Source organism: Halichoerus grypus, chromosome 1 (assembly GCF_964656455.1).
Source record: "Halichoerus grypus chromosome 1, mHalGry1.hap1.1, whole genome shotgun sequence".
NCBI classification, from domain to species: domain Eukaryota; kingdom Metazoa; phylum Chordata; class Mammalia; order Carnivora; family Phocidae; genus Halichoerus; species Halichoerus grypus.
The window spans coordinates 58822038-58834979 of NC_135712.1; the positions used below are offsets into that span (position 1 = coordinate 58822038).

Here is a 12942-nt window from a genome sequence, read left to right on the forward strand (position 1 = left end):
AATCTTTAAAATGCTCCTAAGTACAATTCTCCTTGCCTAACCTAGTTTATAACAAGTTCCATCTGTAAAAAATTTTTTTTCATGAGCTGGGTCCTAAACTGGCACCACTCTGACAATATTTACTAATTCAAATGTCTCAACCCCATTTTCTAAAGAACATTAACTTTGGTTGTTTTGCAATTTGAAGTTTAAACACACTCAATATCCAAATTAAAAAGTGGTAAGTTACACAAGTAACAGGTAAGTCACAAACACATACAAATGGCCAGTAAAAGTGGGAAATGTCCAACTTCACTAAGTAATCAAATTAACAGTAACAAAAAAAGGTGGGAGGGAGAAATACAATTCATCATCTAATCAGCAAAGTAAAACTAGAGTTAGGCTATTATGTGAATATGTCCTCAAACCCAACTTGTAAAGAAACTGTTATTTCTACCATTTTACAAATGCTCAATGTATGCCACTCATTCCAGAAGAAAGTAATTTATACCACCAATGGCTGAAATGGCAGCTATAATGTCTTCCTTCATTTCCTTAAGGTTTTTTCAAGTGTCCCTCCCCTTCCCCATCAGCCCTTGAAAAAAAGGGCACTCTCATACACTGTTGGCAGTATGAACTGCTACTATCTTTCTAGAGGTCAACTGGCAACAAATATCAGAGATTTAAAAATACCAGTACCTTCTGATCCAAAAAATTCACTTCTAGGGAATTATCCAAAAGAAATAAGGATGTGTGTCAAGTAGTTTTATAAACAAGCATTCACTGCAGCACTATCGAGGACTGAGAAAAGCCTCTGGACTTAGAAAACAAGGTTTTCCGTTAACAGCTTCAGCAATGATAGAGGCTGAATACAGGTCACACTAGCTCAGGAAAGGCAAATGGATACTCCCAATTATCCCTTCTCCATCATGACAAGGTGACTGGATTACAATATTTTAATCTAAAACCAAGAGTGGCCTCAGAATCCTTCATCACAGAGGTATACAACCAGCCACACACTATCTGTTGGCCCACAAACTGCACATTAACTATTTAGAAACACCATCTAAAATTGGATCCTAAGGAAAGAAATGTTTTACACAAACTTTTTTTTTCAGGGTCTAGCACAGCACTGTCCAAAATACAATTCGAGTCACATAAGTAATTTTAAAATTTCTAGTATCTACATTAACAAGAAGAAACAGATGAAATCATTTCAACATGCAATCAAAATAAAAATTAATTTCACTTTTCAAAAAAGTCTTTTTTTCATACTAAGTCTTTTTTATTTCCTTACTTTTGGTAATCTCTACATCCAACATGGGGCTTAACTCACAACCCTGAGATCAAGAGTCACGTGCTCTTCTGAGTCAGCCAGGCTCCCCCATACCAAGTCTTTTTAAAATCCAGTGTGTATTACACTGCAAATCTCAATTCAGATGCTAATTTTCCTTGGAAATATTGATCTATATTCACATTTCACAAACTTTATAGATTCACCTATCCAGGTTGTTTTAAACATACTTGAAAACTGTCCAACAACTGACTTTTGAGTATCAGTTTCTAAAATTAAAATTTTAATTAAAATTCAGTTTCTCAGTAACACAAGCCACATTTCAACTGCTCAACAGCCTACTGTAGCTAGTCATTACTGTATTGCACAGGACAGGACTAACATTTTTCCAATAAGTTAGGTAATGAATGTGTATAGGAACTGATGGAAGAGATCAAATCAAGAGAAAGTACTGTTCACTATGGGACAATTACATAGTTTTGTAGTTATAATACATACAATTTTCATTTCTGTGATGAAAAGGAAGTTTCTATTGGTTACACCTGGTATTTTAATGGTTTCTGTACGTTGTCCTTAAAAAAAAAAAAAAGGACAACCATTTAAATAATTGAGAAGTTGTATCTTTTCATATGGCACAAAGCTGGAAGCCATAGCTAATATGTGTACGAGAAAATGAGAAGTCAAAAGGATTTCCACAGGCCAAAATGGAAAACATAAGCAAAGTGAAATTTTTCTTTTTAAAGATTTTATTTATTTATTTGACAGAGAGAGACACAGCAAGAGAGAGAACACAAGCAGGGGGAGTGGGAGAGGAGAAGCAGGCTTCCCGCTGAGCAGGGAGCCCGATGCGGGGCTCGATCCCAGGACTCTGGGATAATGACCTGAGGTGAAGGCAGACGCTTAACAACTGAGCCACCCAGGCACCCCAAGCAAAGTGAAATTTAATGTAGGTATTAGTTTGGTCTGGCAAAAACACTGGCTTCGAAAGATAATGCTTTATATGGATAACCTTTAAAAATCTTTTTCAACCCCAAAATTCATGATTATTCTTTGTTCAGAACTTTACCAACAGTTGTACACAATTTTTGGAAAAAAAATCACAACACTGATGGCAACACAGCATTAGTCACCAATGCACACATGTGTATTGGTAGCAGATCTACTTTCTAAATTATATAATGATTTTATTTACAGACAGATACAAACATCTGATCTTATGATTTATGGTGTAGTTGTACCTGATCATTTACATATTGAAATAAATATCTTATTATAGTTTACTTCTATTTCTCCCTTATGTTGGTTACACCATTATATTGACTTTCTAAAAAATTGTGGCATGGGTAGGTTATATTTTATGTGAATTCGTCTCAACAAAGCAAGGGAATATTACAAAGTATTTTAAAATACAGTATCTCAATCCACATCCCACAAATGACCGGCTTCATAGGAGGAGTATGAATTGGAGGTTTACAAAAGTTAGTGAATTCTCCTTCAGCCTCACTGCCTGTCCCCTCTACAAAAACAGCAGTACAACCTTAAAAAAAACAAAAAAACCACCTGTTTTACCGAAGTATAGAATATGTATGGTAAAGAGCACAAATCTTGTTCACAGCTCATTGACTTTTTTACATATGTATACATCTATGCAATCGATATCCAAAGTAAAGTTAGAGAATATTTCTAGCACTTCAGAAAACTCTTGTGCTCCTTCCCAGTCCATGTGCTGTCAGAGGTAACCATACTTCAACATAGATTCTTTTGACTGCAGAATCTCCTATTTTGAACTGCACCATTCTATATATTGTATTATATTATTATCTACTTCCCCATCTTTACTTTGCATGTATTCATATTTTGTTAAGGACTTTTTCTTTTTTTTTAAGTAAGCTCCTCGCCCAGCATAGATCCCAATATGGTGCTGAACTCCCAACCAGATCAAAACCCAAGCTGAGATCCAGAGCCAGAAGCTCAACAGACTGAGCCACTCAGGCGCCGCTAAAGACACTTTTATTAGAACTAATTTATACCTCTTTGCTACTATTCAAAGGTATATGGATTCAGTTTTACTCTCTATTATACTGACTAGTTATATTGCCATCTCAGTCATGGCTGTGACCTCTTGCTTGAATATCACCTTCCCTAGAGAATAATAGATAAAAATTATCAGCTTACCATCCACAAATTCAACCTACAACATCCCTGGTCCATAAAAACAAGCAGCTTCAGTACAAAGGAAATAACATCTTGTAATATACCCTCAAGTTTCTCGACCATGCATATAAATACATGCAGTAATTAAAAACTGGATATTTACTTACTATGGAGGAAAGGCAAATACATGCCAACACAATGGAATGTCCTACTGCTATTACTAACAAAAACAAAGTATAAATATGAAGAAAAATCAGTTAAAGTAAGTTTGAAAAGTTTGAAAATGATAGGCAATATAGGCAATGACATAAAACATTTAAATAGTAGATTGATTTAGAGTTAGAAGTTCTTCATGTTTCGAATTTTAGGTATTTCTATTCAACTTATAGAGTTAGCTCAATATACAGTAAACTAACACTTAGCAAATAAAATTTCATACAAAAATATATAATCAGGACCACGGTTTCATTTTCACAGGCCTTTCCAAATCAAGAGTCAGGACTATAATGCTAACCACATTGTGCATGGTGATACAAATCTTTGAACTAAAGGACCTTAGAATCTTTTTAAATAATGTCTATTGCCTTCATTTTTTCTGTGCCTTAAATATAAGACTTAGAAATGGAAAAAGTTTTGAAGTCCCATCTTACCTGGTAGTTCTTCATCTGGGAAGTTAAAGGGACTATTCCTGTGAAATCATCTTAAAAGTTTACCATCAGGAACACAACTTAAGGGGTGCCTGGGTGGCTCAATTGGTTAAGCGGCTGCCTTCGGCTCAGGTCATGATCCCAGGGTCCTGGAATCGAGCCCCACATCTGGCTCCTTGCTCAGCGGGGAGCCTGCTTCTCCCTCTGCCTGCCTGCCCCTCCACCTGCTTGTGCTTTCTCTCTCTCTCTCATTCTGTGTCAAATAAATAAATAAATAAATCTTAAAAAAAAAAAAAAAAAGGAACACAACTTTAAGTTTCCAATCATAAGTGATAGGAACTAGACTTAAAGACTCCTTCATTTCGGGGATAGTTGCTGGCTTGCGGTACAAATTCAGTAACTATAAATTTCCTCTAGATTTGGCCAGTTACTCGTTTCTGGGGATTTGCCACCATCCCCAGAATAATAAATCACCATTGTTACACATAAATCACCATTTTAAGCAAAAAGATAATGCCTCATGAGTGTATTAACTGAAGGTAGATTGTGAATAATACCACTGTTTGACCCCATTTCTATTGCCAAGTTAGGTATCAGAAAGAACATTACACCCTAGCAAGACTGAGCTAGACCAAAGATTTTGGATCTAAACACCCAGAATAATTTCTTGGAAGTCCTCCTTTATAAATCCATGCAGTCTCAACTCGGGAACTATTCAGCCTCATTTTTAGTACTCTAACAGAACAAGATGAGAAGTATCGTGTGCTGATAAGAATAAAAAACGAGGGGCACCTGGGTGCCTAAGTCCATTAAGCGTCTGCCTTTGTCTGGGGTCATGGTCCCAGGGTCCTGAGATCCAGCCCCCCAGGGCTCCCTGCTCAGCAGGGAGTCTGTTTCTCCCTCTCCCCCCTGCTCCTGCTATCAAATAAATAAAACCTTAAAAAAAAAAAAAGAATAAAGAAGTAAGAGAAAGCACCCATGTTCAAGGGAAAAGAAAAATCTCACTAAATTATACTGGATCATAAATAAAATAGCCAAACTTCCTAGATCATGATTTAAGTGCTGCAAATACTTCTCATACCTCAATTAGTATCCTGATCGGAACTTCAGAACTTGATGTTTAATATAGTGCAGGTACTATGAAAATTTCACGATTTCTGAATTTAATGTAAAACACACAATTCAGCATTAGAATCAATTTCCAATATTTAAAGCAAAATCAGAGTAAGGAATCATGTACAGACCTAAGGCCAATTAACCCTTCTTGGACCTCTTCGACTCCAATCACATATACACACCGAGAGCCTTGTTTTAGGCAGCATGAGATTATTTCGAAGACTGACTTTTATTTCATCCTCAAAAGGCTGAACAGTTTGAAATGCTTCACTAACTCAACACATAGTAACAATTCTTTAACTGACTTGCTATAATAGAAAAAAATTCAGCCATCTCAGAAAGCTTTTAACATTGATAAAAGGAGAGCTCCAAAACGGCTAATCTAGGAAATATTTTAAAACACCGTGTTATGTAATTAATATTTTAATAGTATATAATTTAATAGTATGGTGATATCCAAATGGAAGTAGTTGAACCAAAATAATCCCTAATTTTATCCAAAAGGGAAACCGAAAAAATATTAATTTTGCTAATCACCTGAAAAAAGCTTCGTAGTAGTAATCAAGGACCCCCCCCACCCCCACAGCACAGGGGCAGTAGCAAACTACTGGAGCAATAGCTCCACCTACTGATCAACAATACTTCCTTAAACATTTTGGCACCCCAAGACTACAGAGCTCACGCTCTCTCCCCCTCCTCCACTCGCTCTGACCCAACCCAAATCCAGTTGAGTCACTAGCTCTTAATACTCATCTCCATGCTCTTTATTCCAATTCTTTCTCCCTCCAGAAGGTTCTGCAGAACTCCCAAGTGTGAATAAGACTGAAAGGTGTCAAAGACCGCAGGTCCTAGGGTTGAGCATGGATCTGAAGAGGACAACCAGTCCACTCCAGTTGGAGTGGTGGGCCGGGGGTGGCTCAGCCGTCCGCTCCCGGGTAGGAGACCCAAGGCGCCTCACAAGAGCTTTTCCCTGTTCCCCCACTCAGCTGCTAGTCTCCGTTCAACCCACACTCGTCCTCCGGGCCGAAATCCTGGCTTCCCCGGGTCCTGCCTCTGCTGGCCCTTCAGCCCGCCAACAGCCCCGCGCCGAGCATCCGCCCCCTCCGTTGAAGAGAGAGAAGCCCAGAAATCTCCCTCCGCCGGGTCTTCGCCCGGAGTCTCTCCCCGTCTTCGCAGCCCCTCTTCCCCGCCGGCCCGGCCCTGCCCAGCTGCCCTTCCTCACCCTTTCATCTTCCCCGCCTGCTGAGGCCGTTGTTACCACCGATATCAACGCCGTTGTCGTCGCCGCCCTGAGCTCTCCGCGCCCTCAGCTCGGGCCACTCAACCCCCACAAGCCGGCCTCCCCGCCTAGGGCAGGGAGCTGAGCGGGTGACGGAGGCCGCGAGAGTCAAGCGCAGCCCTGCGTCTCCGAAGGGGGCGGGGGTGTCTCCCGCCGCCGCGCTGTGCCGCCGCTTCTCCACACGTGCACACCGGGCAATCCACTCCCGCCCGCCGCAGCCGCCAGCCAGACCAGCCGCCGCGCTGTGACCTTTCACCCCGCCCCCTCTGCGCGCCGGCGCGCCGGCCGCCTCGCGCGCAGCCGCACTGCTGGTCTCCGCGCACCCTTCCCCCTCCACTTCAGGACCTCCATTTTCCTACTGGGCTGTGGCCTCTGGCGTCATCTTTCTCCTCCCATGCCTTACGACACTACTTGTGGGGCTTGCCTGGTAGGCCCTGGCGGTAAAATCCGGATTTTTCCACCCCTCCCTCTCTTCTCCAATTTTAGCAAGATCGATCTTCCCCGACCCGGTCTCGTTCTTCCAGTTGGTAGTCTCCAGAATGACCTTCAAACGCTGTCTCTTAATAAGATTTTATAAAGATGGTTCTTCTAAATGTAAAGAAATCTGTGGTAGACTCAAACAAATGAGATGTTTTTGAGACCAACGTAATTAACAATCGGCTGGATAACTTGGCTTCTGTCCAGCACGATCCAAGTTTTGAGATCATGTGATTGCCTGGGATTAAGCCTGGTATTTTACCGGCGGGCCACTGTGGGACAGAACGTCGTCGCCATTTCCGGTCCCTAGACCATAGCATAAACGTCACTTCCTTAGCAATGCACTTTAACCCATTTCACGCACGCCCTCTACATTACACTTTACGACACAATGTTTGTGAAATTTTTGTTTTTTCTCTGATTTCATCTCAAGAAAGTTAATGTTAAAACTATTCGCAAAAATACAGGTCCTCGAAATGCAGCACGCCTGCCTCGGGGCGGTAGGGCGGAGCTCGAGGTCACGTGACTGTCTAGGCCCGCCCCCTTCTGCAGCTGAAGACTTGCCCTCCCGCAGTGACAGAGCCTCTGGTCCGTGATCGGTACTGTTTCTGCACCTCGCGCCCCGGTAGGTGAGCGGCGACCGGTAACCGGCGACTGGTGGGAATAGGAGAGGGGGTGGGAAGAGAAGAGAAAGTGTGAACGGCGGCCTCTGTTTTCCGGGGCTTCCTCCCCGCTGTCATCCTGCACTGGCTAGGAAGCTCTTTTTTTCCAGTTCTGACCCTCGCTTCCCCAACTGTGGTCGCCCCCGCCACTTAGGGGTGAGACGTCCACCTTTCCCGGGTTTGGGGATGAGTGCGGCCATTATGGTTCTCTATTCGGAGTCTTTGGGGCTTCGGGTAGTGGGTTTGGTTCAGCCATTTCTCAGGGTCCGCAGTAGTCTCCAGGTCTTATTCTCCAAAGCCCATTCTTTTGCAGAGGCCCTGCTCGGTCTTCAGCCTTGGGCTGGGAAGCTGGGAGGTAGGAAAAACCCTGGAGGCAGAGGCGTCTCCGGTGAGACAGGCTTGGGAGAGAATGCCACTGATGTGGCCCTCACTGCGGAGTCACTGTAAAGCTTGCTCCGAATGCGCTTTCTCAGTAATTCGGAGTTTTTAATCTGACCTCCCTGTGTGAGGCGTTCTGTAGATGTTCACAGAATTTGGTTGGGCCTGGAAGGGTAAAAACAGGCCTTTTACCTTTCTCTGATTTTATGGTGCAGGAAGGGAGAAAACAGTTGAAAGAATAAAGATGTATTGGCTTCAAAACAGGAGGTGTTGGTAATGCGACAGTCTCAATTGAATGGGGAGGCGTTGAAAGATGATGGTGTTGCGGTTTCGTGCTCTGCAGGAGACCCAGACTAGCTTATGGAAAAGTGACTGGGTTTCCCCGACAGGGAAGTAATTCTTAAGAAACTGATTGGGCTGGAAATAAATGAAACCAATTTGACCTTAAACTTAGAGGTAAGAAGGTTAAGTCAAGATATCGCTTACTTCATATTTTCTGCCTTTGACATTCTCTTTTGTCCTTTCTACCTGAAATCCTACTGAATTGCTGTTCCCAATCAATTCCTTGACCAGTGGTAAATTTATATTAAGTAGCACTTATATTACTCCTTAGCTTTCCAATTTGTATAACTCCAAGTGATTTCTTCAGATTTTGATGAATAGTGTTTTGTGAAAATACAGAATTATTTTGCTTAGGTTTTTGCCCAGCCCAATGTACTCCCACTTCATATATAATGTAGTAACCAGTGTTTTGACCCTAAACAATGTGCTTTAGGGAAGAGTGTTTTTCAGTTTGGGGTTAAACTCCTTTATTTATACTGCAAACTCAGAAAGTCCCCTGGTTCTTTTAAATTGAAAGACCTTACAGAAATTATGATTTTTAAAATTTAAATTACACTTTTTTAAAATCTGGAAAGTCATATCCTTTGTTAAACCTTGTAGTTTTCTAGCCAACATAATAAAAGAATCCATTAGAAAGACGGCTGAAAAGTGAGGAAGATGGAATTCTTTATCTTTGAGTAGTGGATGTGACTGATTTGTTTTTGTTTTTCTGTATCATCCAAATTCTCTACAATAAACTGATTTTGTTAAGGGGAACAAAAGGTTAAAATTCTAGTGTAATATTAATTTAACAAAATATTTTTATAGTAAGTTCAAAATAGAAAAACTGACCTACTGATGCTCCTTGCTAGAAAACATAACTTTAAAAAATGTTTCTTGCTTTCCCTATGTAATAAATAAGACCACTATCCTGGATTTACAGTTTTAGCTATGGTCCTAGTCTACTGGTATGTTTATGTAGCCATGCCTGCTACCAAAATAAATATAGTTTCATCCATTAGTTTGCTCCAGAGTGATGGTCTCTGATCTCTAGAGGAGAGAAAAACATAAGCAGTGTTGCTTCATTGGCCAGGTGACATTCCACCAAATAAGCCACATTTTTTAAAAGCTCTGGAAGTCCAAACCAGTCCTGTCTGGGTGAGACCAAAGTAGGAAAGAGAAAAACCAGCTAAAGAACGTTGAATCCTAGAGGGGAAGATGTCAATATGAAAGAGGTTGTGAATGAGTCTGCAGTTTTACTTCACAATTTCCCCAATTTTAGGGAACTCTGAAAGCAGTAGCTTAGACCACTAATGAAATTAGCAGCAGGAATTGGTGACTAAATTGCTATTAAAGTTGAGTGTGAAAAAGAGCTTTAACATTATGCATAATTCATACACAAACAAGTGATTTGAAGCTAGAAAGCCATTTCTGAAACTAGTTTGCCTTTTTTTGTTGTTTTTTTTTAAGATTTTATTTATTTATTTTAGAGATAGAGAGAGCTGGGGTAGGAGCAGAGAGAGAGGGCTAAGCAGAGCCCATGCTTGAGTGTGCAGAGCCCGAGGCTTGGGGCTTGATCCCACAACCCTGAGATCATGACCCTAGCCAAAATCAGGAGTCAGACACTTAACTGACTGAGCCATCCAGGCGCCCCTGAAACTAGCTTTTTATCAGTTTATGAATATTACATGGAAAAACCTTAACATTCATTAGGGAATTGTGCTGTAGTCCCAACAGTAATTGACCCACAAGAGTTTTTGTGTTAAGGACCCTGACACTGCTTACTCTGAGGTCGAAGTCTTTCTTAACATTTCTCTGCCTTTATAGATTATCAGCACCACCAAAAATGCTTTGTCCCCCTATTGGCAGAACTAGCCCCTTAGTCCTATAGCACACACAGTATTTCTTGTTCTTCTATTTTCACTTCTAGCACATTGTATTTGATTACTGTTGGCTGGGCTGTTCCTTAGTAAACCATAAAGCTTCTAGGAGTTCAAGGCTAGTGACTCTACTGTTGTCTTTAGAACCAGGATGCTGAAGTACCTGATGAGTCTTTAGTAAATTTTATTTATTTATTTATTTATTGGATGAATGTTTGACAGTTAGGAAGGTTAACCTAGTTTTAAACCTCTTAAAAATCATAGCTCCTTCTAAAGTTGTGTACTAGGTATTAGTTTTCAAATATAAATTGGTAATAATAACCATCCAAATCATGGATAGACAGAAACGTAGACTTTATTAATGCAGTGATCAACTTATTTTCACAGCGTATATGTTTACTAGTAGGTAGGGTTATCATCCAAATATGGAAGAGAAGGGAAGAAGAATGAGTTGTCAAAATGTGGCTCTGATGGGGTGGCTGGTTGATGGACACTGGGGAGGGTATGTGCTACGGTGAGCACTGTGAATTGTGTAAGACTGTTGAATCACAGATCTGTACCTCTGAAACAAATAATACATTATATGTTAAAAAAAAAAGATACTAGGAAGGGAAAAATGAAGGGGGGTTAATCGGAGGGGGAGACGAACCATGAGAGACTATGGACTCTGAGAAACAGAGGGTTCTAGAGGGGAGGGGGTGGGGGGAGGGGTTAGCCTGGTGATGGGTATTAAAGAGGGCACGTATTGAATGGAGCACTGGGTGTTATACGCAAACAATCATGGAACACTACATCAAAAACTAATGATGTAATGTATGGTGATTAACATAACATAATAAAATAAAATTTTAAAAAAATGTGGCTCTGTGTAGGCTACAAGTGATACAGCACTAGAATAAAAATCAGAGGATGAGTGTTCAGCCTTGCCGCTTTAGTTACATGCTTTTTAAAGTAAAGTTGGGAGTGGAGGCTTAGGATTTGATACTTGAGAAATCTTCCTCTCAAGGGTATTGTGAGTTCAAGTGAGATAAACCCTAGGTAATCTATGTGAAAGTATTTTAAAAACTAAGTGGTATTTAAATGTAAAGCAATATACTGTAGACTTTATGAGAATAGATTTCCCAATCATACAGACCTGGGTTCAGGTTCTGGCCCTACCACTTATTTAGGATGTGTGACCTTGGATAGTTTATTTAATCTAAGCTTAACTTTTCTCATATTTAAGTTTATCCCATAGGTGCTATTAAATTATAAATTATATCATGAATACAGGGGGCCTAGTACATACTTTGTAAATTTTTGTTAACTTTACTCATATCTGGTTTGGTTTTATATACTGAAAAAATTTTTTTAAAGATTTTATTTACTTAAGACACAGAGCGCGCAAGGGAGCGGAAAGAGCATGAGCTGGGGGGAGGAGCAGAAGCAGGCTCCTAGCTGAGCAGGGAGCCCAATGTGGGGCTGGATCCCAGGGTCCTGGGATCATGACCTGAGCCGAAGGCAGCCACTTAACTGATGGAGCCACCCATGCGCCTCCTATATACTGAATTTTTAAAGGAGACTTAAGGCATCCTCTAAAATTGAGGAACAGGTTTGGGATGTAGAGAAACAAATAGAATTTGTTGAGGTTATTACTAAAAAATAGAAGAACTAGAAAAATGCACTTAGAGCAAAGATTCTAAAACAGATTTATCAATAGAAGCTGAGAAATATCAACATTATTAGTCCCATTATTTTGGCAACTGCAGTGACTTAATATTTTTTATATAGATTTTCCAAAGCTTATGATTATTAATATGTGGAATCAATTTAAGGAGGTAGTTCTTCTCTTTCTAAATTTTTATCTCTATAGTGGGTTATAGAAATGTATTAAAATTGTACAGAGCTATAGAGCAGGGACTTTTGAGTTTATGCTTATGTTTAAAAAATTTGCCTTTTATTTTACATGTCTTTATATCTCATTTTTGTCCTCATATGAAGTAGACAGGGGAATGTAGAGATTATAACAGGGACATGAGCTGCAGTAAAAAATTTTTCCTTCTAAATTCATGATTCACAAAGATTAGTGGTTTTATATTGGAAAATACCAGTAAATTAAACAGTAATTGAAGTATAGTTATCATGAGTTTATGTTTCACTTTAATCCTGAAAAATTTATTACTCATACTCATTTGTTCTAAGGAGAGATTTTATGAGATTATTGAATGTAATGTCAACTTCTGTATTTTGGTGAAATAAATTGTGGTCAGTGTTTTCCATTTAACTTCCTTCTGTAGAAACTTTAAAAGTATTACAATTCTGTTTTTTCCTATTGTGAAATGAAAGTGACTCTGGTTTGTATAAGTATTCCTTTATGCATATAGTATATACATATTGTATGTATAGTAAATACATATGTATACATATATATGTTTTTGTGTGTATGTATTTATAAAGAGAACTGGAATGGATATATATATTCACAGTATAGATTTCTTTTTACTTGAAACTATCAAGGCTGTTTTTAAAATTAGCTAACTACTGTGAATAAAATTATCTATGACTAATTTATTTAAAATTCCCCTTTATATTGTTTGTAGTTAGCTCTATTTAATAAATTTTACAACCATGATTAGACTGTTTTTAAAAATTGGTATTCATAGGTATTTTCAGATTTAACCTGTGCTATTTTTTTGGTATCAAAAAATTTTCAGTTTTGAATCTTAATGCTCTCTATAATACTGTTTTTTGGGTGATAAACCTTTTTTTTTTTTTT

General features: G+C 39.4%; 2 protein-coding genes across 4 annotated transcripts in view; one reads left to right on the forward strand and one right to left on the reverse strand.

Moving 5' to 3' along the window:
• NAA50 (N-alpha-acetyltransferase 50, NatE catalytic subunit) overlaps window positions 1–6736 on the reverse strand; it is a 28299-nt gene extending 21563 nt beyond the window's left edge. The window contains exon 1 of one of the 2 annotated variants that reach the window (XM_036107163.2): window positions 6413–6736. In XM_036107163.2, coding sequence (XP_035963056.1) covers window positions 6413–6420 — 8 coding nt within the window. In that variant the 5' untranslated portion in view covers window positions 6421–6736. The remainder of the gene's footprint in view (window positions 1–6412) is intronic. The other variant, XM_036107162.2, reaches the window with a different exon arrangement.
• Window positions 6737–7421: 685 nt separating this feature from the next.
• ATP6V1A (ATPase H+ transporting V1 subunit A) overlaps window positions 7422–12942 on the forward strand; it is a 59536-nt gene continuing 54015 nt past the window's right edge. Inside the window, exon 1 of one of the 2 annotated variants that reach the window (XM_036107160.2) lies at window positions 7422–7571. The gene's annotated coding sequence lies outside the window, so the exon portion shown is untranslated. Of the gene's footprint in view, window positions 7572–7742; window positions 7765–12942 lie in introns of those variants that run through there. The other variant, XM_078066255.1, reaches the window with a different exon arrangement.